Raw genomic sequence first — 15,475 nt, forward strand, 5'->3', positions numbered from 1 at the left:
ATTACATATTTTTTCTATGAGAGGATAAGAGGAATTAACTGTTCTAATATAGTATTTCTATAGTGACGATACAGTAATACCGCCAACACAGCAGGTGGCGGTATTTGTGCTTGTGTTTCTTTCTTTATACTCAAAAAAAAAGTCAGTGTAAAAAAATACAGACTTTTTCAGGCTTTTCTTCAAAGGTAATTTTACCATCTCCACTTCTATTCGTAAAGCAACCGAAGAAGAAGAACCAATATCAGGAAGTAGGAATATAATTTGATAGACTTTGCTTTTTGAAAGCGTCAATGTTAGCTAATTATTTATAAATGTTCTAGATTTGCTCACTCTGCACGATCATAATTGCAGATCTGGACCATACACACGGTAATTTTACTTTCATTAACTTTGTTTCCTAGTACTGTAGCTATAGTTACGCGCATAATTCTGTGTATTCTGCAAACTGTAGCTACATAACTTCTCCTCATTTCAAATGTTATGGCAGTCGAAGTTATTGTAGCTAATCATTCATTGTGGCTGGTTAATGTAGGTATAACCTTAGCTGGGTTTGTCGACTCCACATATTGGTGGAGTGAGTGTTAGGTTGCCACGACAATCAGTTGGTACGAGGGAAAAGACCAGTGTGTTGTGAACAACATTAGCGTGAGCGACAAGAGTGGAATAGGTTGTTCGCCTTCAAAATAAAGGTTCCGCATTGAAGCTGATGCAAAAGGTTGCAAATCGTGAAAACATGACACAATTGGACTAGATAAGGCTAAACAACGTTGGAATGTTATATACATTCAACAAAAGACAATTAGCTAGTTCATTTGACAAAGTAAAGTAAAAAATCAGTTAATCTGTGGATGTATTTGAATTCAGAATTGCATTGGGGGCATACTTACAGTACCAGTCAAAACTTTGGGCACCTACTCATTCAAGGATTATTCTTTATTTATACTGTTTAGAATAATAGTGAAGACATCAAAACTATGAAATAACACATATGGAATCATGTAGTAACCAAAAAAGTGTTTAAACAAAAATATATTTTAGATTCGATAAAGTATTCCTGGCATTCTCACAACCAGCTTCACCTGCAATGCTTTTCCAACAGTCTTGAAGGAGTTTTCACATATGCTCAGCACTTATTGGCTGCTTTTCTTTCACTCTGCAGTCCAACTAATCCCAAACCATCTCAATTGGTTTGAGGTCGGGTGATTGTGGAGGCCAGGTCATCTGATGCAGCGCTCCATCACTCCCCGACTTGGTCAAATAGCCATTACACAGCCTGGAGGTGTGTTGGGTCATTGTCCTGTTGAAAAACAAATGATAGTCCCACTAAGTGAAAACCAGATAAGATTGCGTATCGCTGCAGAATGCTGTGGTAGCCATGCTGGTTGGCACGATGGCACCGAAAAATAGGGCAGCTCTGCTTTTAGCTCCTAAGCAACTTTGCAGTATTTTGCTTTTTGTGTGTTATTTCTTACATTATTAGTTCATACGTTTTTTTGTGTTATTACATACGGAGATAACTTTCAGGTATCAGAGCGGCGGTAGCTCACCTGCATTACGACTTTCCCGAATTGGATGCTTTGTTCGTACCCCCAGGGCAATTTAACTGATTCCAGAGGCTGATCCAAAACACCGCCGGCGGAGAAGAGGTATTGGGAGTGGACTTCTAGTCCGACTCAGGAGGCGCGCACACCATCCACCGCTTCCGAGTATATTACTAGCTAATGTTCAGTTTCCGGATAATAAAGTAGACAAGCTTAGGGTGAGAATCTCCTTCCAGAGAGACATCAGGGATTGTAACATACTCTGTTTCACGGAAACATGGCTCTCTCGGGATATACTGTCTTCGTCCATACAGCCAGCTGGGTTCTCAGTATATCGCGCAGACAGGAATTAAAGAACTCTCTGGGAAGAAGAAAGGCATATGTATCATGATTAACCACTCATGGTGTGATTTTGATAACATACAGAAACTCTTGTCCTTTTGTTCACCCGACCTAGAATACCTCACAATCAAATGCCGACCGTATTACCTCCCAAGAGAATTCTCTTCGGTTATAGTCACAGCCGTGCATATTCCCCCTCAAGCCGATACACCGATGGCCCTCAAAGAACTTCACTGAACTTTATCCAAACTGGAAACCAAATACAGTTGAAGTCGGAAGTTTACATACACCTTAGCCAAATACATTTAAATTCAGTTTTTCACAATTCCTGACATTTAATCCTAGTAGAAATTCCCTGTCTTAGGTCAGTTAGGATCACCACTTTATTTTAAGAATGTGAAATGTCAGAATAATAGTAGAGAGAATGATTTATTTCAGCTTTTATTTCTTTCATCACATACCCAGTGGGTCAGAAGATTACATGCACTCAATTCAGTTGTTTAACTTGGGTCAAACGTTTCGGGTAGCCTTCCACAAGCTTCCCACAATAAGTTGGGTGAATTTTGGCCCATTCCTCCTGACAGAGCTAGTGTAACTGAGTCAGGTTTGTAGGCCTCCTTGCTCGCATACGCTTTTTCAGTTCTGCCCACAAATTTTCTATGGGATTGAGGTCAGAGCTTTGTGATGACCACTCCAATACCTTGACTTCGTCCTTAAGCCATTTTGCCACAACTTTGGAAGTATGCTTGGTTATTGTCCATTTGGAAGACCAATTTGCGACCAAGCTTTAACTTCCTGACTGATGTCTAGAGCTGTTGCTTCAATATATGCACATACATTTCCCTTCCTCATGATGCCATCTATTTTGTGAAGTGCACCAGTCCCTCCTGCAGCAAAACACCCCCACAACATGATGCTGCCACCCCCGTGCTTCACGGTTGGGATGGTGTTCTTCGGCTTGCAAGCCTCCCCCTTTTTCCTACAAACATAACAATGGTCATTATGGCCAAACAGTTCTATTTTTGTTTCATCAGACCAGAGGACATTTCTCCAAAAAGTACATTCTTTGTCCCCATGTGCAGTTGCAAACTGTAGTCTGGCTTTTTTTATGGCGGTTTTGGAGCAGTGGCTTCTTCCTTGCTGAGTGCCCTTTCAGGTAATGTTGATATAGGACTCGTTTTACTATGGATATAGATACTTTTGTTCCTGTTTCCGACAGCATCTTCAAAAGGTCCTTTGCTGTTGTTCTGAGATTGATTTGCACTTTTCGCACCAAAGTACGTTCATTTCTAGGAGACAGAATGCGTCTCCTTCCTGAGCGGTATGACGGCTGCGTGTTCCCATGGTGTTTATACTTGCGTACTATCGTTTGTACAGATGAACGTCGTACCTTCAGGCGTTTGGAAATTGCTCCCAAGGATGAACCAGACTTGTGGAGGTCTACAATTTTTGTTCTGAGGTCTTGGCTGATTTCTTTTGATTTTCCCATGATGTCAAGCAGAGGCACTGAGTTTGAAGGTAGGCCTTGAAATACATCCACAGGTACACCTCCAATTGACTCAAATGATGTCACTTAGCCTATCAGAATCTTCTAAAGCCATGACATTTTCAGGAATGTTCCAAGCTGTTTAAAGGCACAGTCAACTTATTGTATGTAAACTTCTGACCCACTGGAATTGTGATACAGTGAAATAATCTGTCTAAACAATTGTTGGAAAAATTTCTTGTGTCATGCACAAAGTAGATGTCCTAACCGACTTGCCAAAACTATAGTTTGTTAACAAGAAATTTGTGGAGTGGTTGAAAAACGGGTTTTAATGATTCCATGTAAGTGTATGTAAACTTCCGACTTCAACTGTATCTCTATGGTAGGCAAAAGTACTCTGGTGAGCCAGACCGGGAAACTTCTTAATCCTAATAACCGTACTCCCTCCTTTGTTATACTGCTGTGGGGACACCAGTCTAAATCTCTTCGGGGACTCTGGGGCAGATAAGAGGTTTATGGATGCTACTCTAATTTCTGAATTAGGTATTCCCACTCAACTTCTCTCTGTTTCCATGGACGCTAGAACACTGGACTGACGCTCCATTGGTAGAGTTACCCACAGCACTGTTCCTGTTAATCTACGGGTTTCAGGAAATCACAGTGAGGCAATACAGCTGCCCCTCATTGAGTCTCCCCATGTTCCAGTTGTTTTGGGATTTTCTTGGTTTAAGAAACACAACCCCATTATTGACTAGACCACAAGTTCAATCCTGGGTTGTAGTCTGTTTTGCCATTCCCATTGCCTCGAAGCAGCGCAACCTTCCCCGAGACAGCCTCCTCAGGGCTCGAGTCAAGTCTCAGATTTCTCTACCGTCCCCACAGAGTACCACGACCTCCTGGAGGTTTTCAGCAAGGCACGGGCTACTTCTCTTCCCCGGCTCTAACGTAAGTGTATGTAAACTTCCGACTTCAACTGTATCCTGAGGCCGTATTTATTGTAGCTGGGGATTTTAACAAAGCAAATTTGAGGAAAACGCTAGCGAAGTTTTACCAACACATTGACTGCAGCACTTGCTACTCAGCTTTTCAAAATGCCTACAAGGCCATCCCCCGCCCTCCCTTCGGCAAATCTGATCATGACTCCATTTAGCTCCTCCCTTCCTATAGGCATTAACTCAAACAGGAAGTACCTGTGCTAATGACTATTCAATACTGGTCTGACCAATCGGAATCCACGCTTTAAGATTGTTTTGACCACGCGGACTGGGATATGTTTTCCGGGTAGCTCTGAGAATAACATCGACAAATACACGGATACGGTGACTGAGTTTATCAGAAAGTGTATAGGAGATGTTGTACCCACTGTGACTTTTTAAAACCTACCCTAACCAGAAACCGTGGATAGATGGCAGCATTCGTGCAAAATTGAAAGTGCAAACCACCGCATTTAACTATGGCAAGGTGACTAGGAATTTGGCCAAAAACAAACAGTGTAGTTATTCCATCCGTAAGGCAATCAAACCTGCAAAACGTCAGTACAGAGACAAAGTGGAGTCACAATTCAACGGCTCAGATACGAGACGTATGTGGCAGGCTCTACAGACAATCACTGACTACAAAGGGAAAACCAGCCACGTCGCGGACACCGACGTCTTGCTTCCGGACAAGCCAAACACCTTCGCCCGCTTTGAAGATAACACAGTGCAACCGTCGCGACTCGCTACCAAGGACTGTGGGCTCTCCTTCTCCATGGTCGACGTGAGTAAGACATTTAAGCATGTTAACACTTGCGAGGCTGCCATCCCAGACGGCATCCTTAGCCGCGTCCTCAGAGCATGAGCAGATCAGCTGGCTGGAGTGTTTACAGACATATTCAATCTCTCCCTATCCCAGTCTACTGTCCCCACTTGGTTCAAGATGTCCACCATTGTTCCTGTACCCAAGAAAGCAAAGGTAACTGAACTAAATGACTATCGCCCCGTAGCACTCACTTCTGTCATCATGAAGGGCTTTGAGAAGCTAGTTAAGGATCATATCACATCTACCTTACCTGACACCCTAGACCCACTTCAATTTGCTTACCGCCCCAGTAGATCCACAGACGATGCAGTCGCCATCGCACTGCACACTACCCTATCCCATCTGGACAAGAGGAATACTTACGTAAGAATGCTGTTCATTGACTATAGCTCAGCATTCAACCCCATAGTACCCTCCAAGCTCATCATTAAGCTCGGGGCCCTGGGCCTGAACCCCGCCGTGTGCAACTGGGTCCTGGACTTCCTGACGTGCCGCCCCCAGGTGGTGAAGGTAGGAAACAAGACCTCCACTTCGCTGATCCTTAACATAGGGGCCCCACAAGGGTGTGTGCTCCCTCCTGTACTCCCTGTGCACCCATGACTGCGTGGCCACGCACTCCTTCAAGTCAATCATCAAGTTTGCAGACAACACAACAATAGTAAGCCTGATTACCAACAATGACAAGACAGCCTACAGAGAGGAGGTGAAGGCTCTGGGAGTGTGGTGCCAAGAAAATAACCTCACTCAATGTCGACAAAACAAAGTAGCTGATCGTGGACATCAGGAAACAGTAGAGGGAGCACGCCCCTATCCACATTGACTGGACCCAGTGAAGCAGGTGGAAAGCTTCCAAGTTCCTTGGTGTACACATCACTGACCAACAGCGCCTCTTCAACCTCAGGAGGCTGAAGAAATTTGGCTTGGCACCTAAAACCCTCACAAACTTTTACAGATGCACAATCTAGAGCATCCCGTCGGGCTGTATCACCTCCTGGTACAGCAAATGCACCGCCCGCAACCGCAGGGCTCTGCAGAGGGTGGTACGGTCTGTCCAATGTATCACTGGGGGCAAACTACCTGCCCTCCAGGACACCTATAGCACCCTAGGTCACATGAAGGCCAAAAAGATCATCATCAAGGAAAACAACCACCCGAGCCACTGCCTGTTCATCCAGTATCATCCAGAAGGTGAGGTCAGTACAGGTGCATCAAAGCTGGGACCAAGAGACTAAAATACAGCTTATATCTCAAGGCCATCTGACTGTTAAATAGCCATCACTAGGCGGCTTCCGCCCGGTGACATAACCCTGCACCTTTGAGGCTGCTGCCCCATATACATACGGGGCGGCAGGGTAGCCTAGTGGTTAGAGTGTTGGGCTAGTAACCGAAAGGGTGCAAGTTCAAATCCCCGAGCTGACAAGGTACAAATCTGTCGTTCTGCCCCCTCACCCTCTGTTCCTAGGCCGTCATTGAAAATAAGAATTTGTTCTTAACTGACTTGCCTAGTTAAATAAAGGTAAAATAAAAAAAATAGACTTGAAATCACTGGCCACTTTAATGTTTTACATATTTTTTGCTTTACTCATATCATATGTACATACTGTATTCTATTCTACTGTATTTAGTCTATGCCACTCCGACATATTTATATATTCCTTAATTCTGTTATTTTAATTTTAGGTTTTGTGTATTGTTGTAAATTGTTAGATATTACTGTGACACTGTTGGAGCTAGAAACACAAGCATTTCACTACACCCGCAATAACATCTGTTAAACAAGTGTATTTGACAAAACATTTGATGTGTGCCTTTAATTCTAAATAAATCAGTGTCACCAGCAAAGCACCCCCACACCATCACACCTCCTCCATGCTTCAAGGTGGAAACCACACATGCGGAGATTATCCGTTCCCCTATTCTGCGTCTCACAAAGACACGGCAGTTGGAACCAAAAATCTCAAATTTGGACCCATCAGACCAAAGGACAGATTTCCACCGGTCTAATGTCCATTGCTCGTGTTTCTTGGCCCAAGCAAGTCCCTTCTTTCCTATTGGTGCCCTTTAGTAGTGGTTTCTTTGCAGAAATTCGACCACGAAGGCCTGATTCACACAGTCTCCTCTGAACAGTTGATGTTGATGTGTCTGTTACTTGAACTCTTTGAAGCATTTATTTTTGCTGCAATTTCTGAGGCTGGTAACTCTACTGAACTTATCCTCTGTAGCAGAGGTAACTCTGGGTCTTCCTCTCCTGTGGCGGTCCACATGAGAGCCAGTTTCATCATAGCGCTTGATGGTTTTTGCGACTGCACTTGAAGAAACTTTCAAAGTTCTTGAGATTTTCCAGATTGACAGACCTTCATGTGTTAAAGTAATGATGGATTGTTGTTTCTCTTTGTTTATTTGAGCTGTTCTTGCCATATTTGACCAAATAGGGCTATCTTCTGTATACCACCCCTACCATGTCACAACACAACTGATTGGCTCAAACTCATTAAGAAGGAAATAAATTCCACAAATTAACTTTTAAGAAGGCACACCTGTTAATTGAAATGCATTCTAGGTGAGTACCTCATGAAGCCGGTTGAGAGAATGCAGAACGACTGATTTTTTTTCCTTCGTCTGCTTGGGAATTCGATCCAGCAAACTTTTGGTTACTGCTCAACGCTCCTAACCACCAGACTACCTGCCTCTCCATATAAGTATGCTCCCAATGCATGTCTGAATTCAAATACATCCACTGTGTGATTGACTGATTTGTACTTTTTGGGGTAAAATTAACAAATTATTGTCCTTTGCTTAATTTACATAACATCATTGCAATCTTAGCATTATCTGGTCCAACTGTGGCATGATGCCACTATTTTTATCCGTTTCAACAGGGAATTTTTATTATAGTCAAACTGCTGATTCCACTGTTGCACATGCTAATGTTGAGGAGTGGAGGAAAAACTTGGATAGTATAATCTCTTAATTTGATATAGTTAGTGAAAATGTTTCAGAGATTTTGCTCTCTTTCTTGTTCATCGGATGTAAAAAATCTCTCAATCTGCCATTGGCGCCCATACATAACCCCCAAGGTTGCTGTTAGATCTTGTTCATTCTCATATTAAATCACATACCATGAATGGTTTCTCATTAGCTGGGAATGTTCCTGAAATGTCCGATACAACATACTTTGGTGATCTTGTTATCAATAGTACCCGCAAAACACCAGTCTCAACGTCAACAGTGGAGAGGTGACTCCAGGATGCTGGCCTTCTAGGCAGAGTTGCAAAGAAAAAGCCATATCTCAGACTGGCCAATAAAAATATTAAGATGGGCAAAAGATCACAGACACTGGACAAAGGAACTCTGCCTAGAAGGCCAGCATCTCGGAGTCGCTTCTTCACTGTTGACGTTGAGGCTGGTGTTTTGCGGGTACTATTTAATGAAGCTGCCAGTTGAGGACTTGTGAGGCGTCGGTTTCTCAAACTAGACACTCTAATGTACTTGTCCTCTTGTGCCCCGGGGCCTCCCACTCCACTTTCTATTCTGGTTAGAGACAGTTTGCGCTGTTCTATGAAGGGAGTAGTACACAGGGTTGTACCAGATCTTCAGTTTCTTGGCAATTCCTCGCATGCAATAGCCTTCATTTCTCAGAACAAGAATAGACTGATCGAGTTTCAGAAGAAAGTTCTTTGTTTCTGGCCATTTTGAGCCTGTAATCGAACTCACAAATGCTGACGCTCCAGATACTCAACTTGTCTAAAGAAAGACAGTTTTATTTCTTCTTTAATCAGCATAACAGTTTTCAGCTGTGCTAACATAATTGCAAAAGGGTTTTCTAATGATCAATTAGCCTTTTAAAATGATACACTTGGAATAGCTAACACAATGTGCCATTGGAACACAGGAGTGATGGTTGCTGATAATGGGCCTCTGTACGCCTATATAGATATTCCATTAGAAAATAGTCGTTTCCAGCTACAATAGTCATTTACAACATTAACAATGTCTACACTGTATTTCTGATCAATTTTATGGACTGATCAAAAAATGAGTTTTTCTTTCAAAAACAAGGACATTTCTGTGATCGCAAACTTTTGAACGGTAGTGTATATAAACAAATCTTCAAACATTTTGCAACGAAAATGAGAGTTTCTATTGGACGAATTCAGGAAGTTCTCTCACCGTTTTGCTTTGTTTGGTTCTTAAACCTCTTGCTGTGTTCCGGTCGAATTGGACCGATTTACAAGTTTTCTCTCTGAAAAATGTAGTTAATTTAATCTGATTGTCATAAGGTTCCATGACTTTGTCCACACAGGGCATCTGAACACACAATACATTTTGATGATTTTCATACAATTTTGCGTGTTTTATTTAACTTTTGTACACCTGTGGTGTTCCCGGTTAAAACTGACCATTCATTAGAAATGAATGGGTGAGACTACAAGTAGTGTATAAAATTGAGTTCAGGCACATACCCATTCATCAGATGGACACACTTCCTCTCCCAGACCACACACACACACACACACACACACACACACACACACACACACACACACCTCACTCCCCTTCTTGGCTTCAAATGCAACCCCCACGGGAACCTTTCCCCAATAGAATCTTTCCCCCAAGGGAACCACACCTGTTGGCATTCTCACAATCGCAACATTGTTTCAATAATATATATAACTTTTCTCACAATTCATTTTGTGGCAGCACAATGAACAAACGATATACTGTATGTGAGGCTCTTGATTATATCTTTGATCATGATACTTGTGAGGAGGAGAGAGGCCAGGAAACTAACAGTGAAGATGCATTAGAGGAGAAATTAGTCTGTGATAAATAGCACAATATGTTTCATCTGAGTATTTGTTTTAGTCAAAATAGTCCATACATTATGCTTTTGTCATTTTGGACTGCGAACACATAATTAATTAACATGAAACGAACACAACAGGAGGGTTAAACAGTTTTCGTTGCAATACATAATGAATACACCCCTGCTCCTTATCGAGGTAAATTGTTTTATATGGGATATTCAATGGAGATTCGGTTTTCTCTCATCAATATCTATTGAACCAAGCATGTCATGATTATAGAAATAGTAATGGTGTCTTTTTGTATGCACTAACTCCTCCATGGTTCGTTGGACAAGGCCTATGAGGAAAATTAATGGAGTTTTTGTGTTTTTTTTGGATAAATGACGAAAATAAGGTCTGTGGTAAACACAGGCTTAGGAGATCTTATACGTTTTGTTCTGTGAGATAATCTTCATCAGCTAACATCACTTTTTGTGAATCTTTAAGAATGTAGGTGATAATACTAATAATAAAAATAAAACAATCACAAAGGCTTCATAATTCATAAAGGTCATGTTAACTGACTGCTATTATCTCATAGAACAAAACCTAGAAGATCTCCTAAAGGCGTTCGCATGCATCCCAGCCAAAACAGTTTGGAAGAGTACGTGCGTATATTATGACAACATTTTGTGACGTTTTGGACTTTGTTGAGTTTTTTTTTGGGCTATTCGGGCACACATATTTTTTCTGGAGGCAAGCAGAAGTTCAGAGCCAATGTCTACGCCCCTTCGTCAGTGATTGGTCAACACCAGGGATTCTTCAATAAAATATATGTTGTCATTCAACGAGAGACGACTCATTTTCATGCACGTTTTTAAAAGTGCGTATATATATATATAATTTTTTTGTTTGTTGTATTTTTCCCTCTTTTTCTCCCCAATTTCGATCTTGTCTCATCGCTACAACTCCCCAACGGGCTCGGGAGGCGAAGGTGGAGTCATGCGTCCTCTGAAAATTGACCCACCAAACTGCACTTCTTAACACCCGCCTGCTTAACCCAGAAGCCAGCCGCACTAATGTGTCGGAGGAAACACTGTTCAACTGACAACCGAGGTCAGTCTGCAGGCGCCCAGCCTGCCAAAAGGAGTCACTAGAGCGCGATGAGCCAAGTAAAGTCCCCCCCCAGCCAAACCCTCCTCTAACCCGGACGACGCTGGGCCAATTGTGTGCCGCCCTATGGGACTCCCAATCACGGCCGGTTGTGATACAGCCCGGGATCGAACCTCGGTCTGTAGTGACGCCTCTACTGCAATGCAGTGCCTTAGAACGGTGCGCCACTTGGGAGGCCATGCACATTTTTTAATTGAAAAATACTTCACCAAGCATCTAGTTAGATGTAAAATTGCACGACTAAGATCTCTTTGGCAAAAACTTCAACATTTGACAAATTTCTTGAGTTATCTTAGATTAATTAGGACTATTTTGAGGCTACAGCGTCTCAAAATGGACAAAGAGTACTATTGCCGCTTCTTTCTTGTTTTTCAAGCAAAGGTCTTTTTAAGGGAGTATGCGAACACATTCGTTCGGTTTCGCTTAGCAGACTTCAGCTAGCCGCCAGCCGAACTGAAGCATTCTGACGCCTTAAGCCTGTATAACCGCAGACCTTATTTTCGGCTTTTATTCCAAAACCCATTTCTTTCCCCATACATTTTTCCCATAGGGATGGCTGAACGAACCAGAGGTAACTTATTTCTGGATTTTATGACTACAAGCTTGCAAGCTCTATGAAGATGGTATATTCTGAATCAGGTGGATGGAGAAAATCCGAAATGTCTATAAAAAAAAAAGATGTGGGGTCCTCCCCCGATTCATAATATATCGTTTTCATAGTCATGGCACACTTTGTCTAAGAGCTATTGAAGATTTTAATAATAAGGTTTCAAACAAAAGAAAGAAAGGTGTGGATTTTTCTCCATCTTCATAGTCATTCGCATGCTTGGTTCAATAGCTATTGACTAGAGAAAGCCGAATATCCAATATAAAACCAATATTACTTCGGCCTGCTTGTTTGGTGAAAGTGTTGCTTCCTTGTCCTAAGAAGCTATCATGAGTCCCTAATTGTCAACTCCCACAGTTTACGACTGAATTGTAATGGGAGATGGCGTCACCAGAAACTCAGCTCATGCTAAGCATTGGATTAATTGGTAAGGCAAGACACCGAACATCATTCCCTTGTAATTATGTTATCCTGCTGGTTGATGCATGCCAAGTGTTCTCCTGTTTGACTTTGACTGTCACCACATGATATCAATGTGATCAAGTATTTGACTTCCTGTAAATCTTGAGAACAGTTCCAATTTAATTTAAATATATACTGGTAATATTTGTAATAATGAGTTGTGAAAGTAATATGACATAGTATACTCCCATTCTTCCCCAACACAGAGAAAGATGTGAATGCAGACACCTTGTGGGTGTGGTGCTATCCCTCAGTCAGTGCTGAGCTCCGGGAGGTCCTGCTCAGTAAGTGCTGTCTCACACAGGACAGCCAGGTCCTGAACACCTTTGTGTTCGGCCAGTTCTGCCGTACCTGGTACTACATATCCACTGTAGAGGTACAGGAACCCACCGCCCTAAAGAAGGTACCGTTAGTTTAGAAATTCTCCATTCATTGAAAAAACTGTAACAAAGGTGTTGAAGGCCTAATGATTATAAGTTCTATTATATTGCTCATATTTCTCTCTCTTTAGGTCACACATTTTTCATTAGTTGTCACAGCAAAGGACTTCAACCCTGAGAAGTATGCAGCATTCAGTCGAGTACTATGCAGGTACAACATACTGCACTAATGCATCCCCATGGCTAAGTGTCTGCTAATTTAATACTTCCCCAAAACTGTATTTCTTCATGTGTATTTTATCATTCAGGATGTACATCAAACATGGGAGCCCAGTGAAAATGATGGAGGGTTACATTGCAGTCCTCACCAAAGGCATCTGCCAGAGTGATGAGAATGGCTCCTTTCTCATCAAGGACTACGATGTTAGGAAGGCGTACTTAGCAGGCTCAGTGAAAGGTAAAATGTGTACTTAAAACAGTTATTACAGTATAAGGAAATGATTGTTGATACAAGGTGTTTGACACTGTCAAGACTTCTTAATGGCATGCAAAGAAGCTGATACCATTTGATTGCCAGGATTAGGTAGACTATCTTGTGATTACTGTTTCAGATGTGGTGTCCCAGTTTGGGATGGAGACCATCATCCTATACACAGCACTTATGCTAAAGAAGAGGATTGTGGTCCATCACCCTCGGATTGAAGCACTGTTGGAGTTCACAAGGTGACTAAGGCAAATGAGAAAATGCAGTTATGGTTTGAGCTTTGACAATCATAATTGTTACATTACGGTGGGCCAAAAACGATGGAAATTTAGAATATTCAATATACTTCATTGTAGAAGTGGATAACAATAACATTTTCTGAAAGAACATTAAATGTATGATTTAATTGTATTCCCCTCCCCCAGAGCTCTTCCAGCTCTGACATGGCACAGGAAAGACTGGTCCATTCTGCACCCTTATGTCCATCTGACTGACAGTGAGCTGGAGAATCTCAGGAAATGCACTGGTGAGGATGTCTGGATCATTAGATCCACATTACAACAAACTGATTCAGACTTGGGTGTGTACATTAAACACCAAAGAGAAGAAAATGGACTAAGGGAGGGACTTCCTGTACCTGTCCAATAGTATGTTAATTTTCTGTTGCAAAACATTTTTAAATGTTTTTCTTTGCATGTCCTAATGAACACAACCTAAATATTGGACAGATACCCCCTGTGTCCCAACAGTCAGTTCTTCACTGACATACACAGGAAGACTCATGCAATAATTGACTTGCATTGAATTAATTTACATGCATGTTGTTCATAAAGAAATATGTTCCTCGGAGATTTTCAACCTAGTGTTCAGTTTGAGTACCCACCATCTGCATTCACCCATATGCTCACTGTCTCTGCAGGATATGTCGCAGGATTTGTTGACCCACAAGTGAGCAACAGATCTGACTTGTTTGATGTGTATGTAAACCTACCAGATACTGAGATTACCGTATCCCAGAGTGCCAAAGGTGGGTGTCACAATTAGTATATTCTTCCTATGAGTGTAGAAGACAAAGTGAAGAATGTAAAAAAAAAAAAATTCAACTGAAGATAAACTTTGCTACCAAGTCTTACCTCATTATTCCAATGCAAGCATCCACCATTTCTTAAACACTATGACGTCTCTACCACACTACCAGAGGCCATGGCTATGGGGAAGTTGCACAAAGACATTGGCCTCGTCATTGTCCAGTTTGCAGAGGATGCTGATAGAACAGATGGGCAGGTTATCAAGGTGAGTTGAAAGCATTACATATCCTTTCCATTTGTCCATCTGTGCTCAGAGATAATGTTTGGGATGTCTATTCAAAGACTTAGTATTTTATACAATTTGAGATTATACATGTAATGAAGTGTTATAGAAATGTAATACATAAGTATTCAGGTATTTAGCACAATCTAAAAATTAATAAAAAGCTGTCTGTTTGCTATGATGACTGAAATTCAACCTGTTTCCAGGACATTTCCATAAAGACGAGGGAGATCCTTGCTAACCTGGCGTCCTTAGCTGAGGACTGTGAGAACTCTAAAATCACCCTGGAGACCATAAAGCAGCGTCACTTCCCGCCTGCTACCGAGAACTTCTTGTTCCACTTGGCAGCTGCAGAGCAGCTCCTCAAGATATGACCCTTGACCTCCTACATCATCTGGTGTGAGGTCACTCTGAATATTAGCATGGGCATTCATCTATGTAATTATACATACAGTGCATTCGGAAAGTATTCAGACTTCTTGACTTTTTCCACATTTTGTTGCGTTACAGCCTTATTCAAAAATTGATTATATAGTTTATGTATTAAAAATAAAAAACTGATATCACATTTACATAAGTATTCAGACCCTTTACTCAGTACTTTAGCAGCGATTACAGCCTCGCGTCTTCTTGGGTATGACGCTACAAGCTTGGCACCTGTATTTGGGGAGTTTCTCCCATTCTTCTCTGCAGATCCTCTCAAGCTCTGTCAGGTTGGATGGGGAGTGTCACTACACAGCTATTTTCAGGTCTCTCCAGAGATGTTCAATCGGGTTTAAGACCGGGCTCTGACTGGGCCACTCCAGGACATTTAGAGACTTGTCCCGAAGTCACTTCTGCATTAGCTTGGCTGTGTGCTTAGGGTCATTGTCCTGTTGAAAGGTGAACATTCACCCCAGTCTGAGGTCCTGCACGCTCTGGATCAGGTTTTCATCAAGGATCTCTCTGTACTTTGCTCCGTTCATCTTTCCCTTGATCCTGACTTGTCTCACAGTCCCTCCTCAGAAAAACATCGCCACAGCATGATGCTGCCACCACCATGCTTCACCGTAGGGATGGTACCAGGTTTCCTCCAGACGTGACGCTTTGCATTCAGGCCAAA

The 15,475-nt window shown here is 42.0% G+C and overlaps 1 protein-coding gene across 2 annotated transcripts; it reads left to right on the top strand.

Annotated features, from left to right (window-relative positions):
* The first annotated feature begins 112 nt into the window (after positions 1-112).
* Positions 113-14,885, top strand: LOC120046469 (DENN domain-containing protein 10). Of its 2 annotated transcripts, XM_038991737.1 has the most exons (11): positions 136-185; positions 321-369; positions 12,094-12,163; positions 12,405-12,601; positions 12,710-12,789; positions 12,887-13,035; positions 13,190-13,301; positions 13,488-13,588; positions 13,982-14,089; positions 14,261-14,355; positions 14,580-14,885. In XM_038991737.1, the coding sequence occupies exons 3-11, from the start codon at positions 12,118-12,120 to the stop codon at positions 14,745-14,747; spliced, it is 1,056 nt and encodes a 351-aa protein (XP_038847665.1). In that variant the 5' UTR covers positions 136-185; positions 321-369; positions 12,094-12,117; the 3' UTR covers positions 14,748-14,885. The 2 variants fall into 2 exon arrangements, with proteins under 2 accessions (XP_038847664.1, XP_038847665.1); XM_038991736.1 differs by having other exon boundaries at positions 113-369.
* Positions 14,886-15,475: the final 590 nt, after the last annotated feature.

The sequence above is a fragment of the Salvelinus namaycush genome, chromosome 4 (genome assembly GCF_016432855.1).
Source record: "Salvelinus namaycush isolate Seneca chromosome 4, SaNama_1.0, whole genome shotgun sequence".
NCBI lineage: Eukaryota > Metazoa > Chordata > Actinopteri > Salmoniformes > Salmonidae > Salvelinus > Salvelinus namaycush.

What these genes read in the sequence shown, in the direction of transcription:
- LOC120046469 (XM_038991736.1), top strand. Translation starts at nt 12,118, where the DNA reads ATGGCGTCACCAGAAACTCAGCTCATGCTAAGCATTGGATTAATTG. An exon ending in AACCCACCGCCCTAAAGAAG is followed by an intron (nt 12,602 to 12,709) that starts GTACCGTTAGTT and finishes CTCTCTCTTTAG; the next exon opens with GTCACACATTTTTCATTAGT. An exon ending in GAATCTCAGGAAATGCACTG is followed by an intron (nt 13,589 to 13,981) that starts GTGAGGATGTCT and finishes CTGTCTCTGCAG; the next exon opens with GATATGTCGCAGGATTTGTT.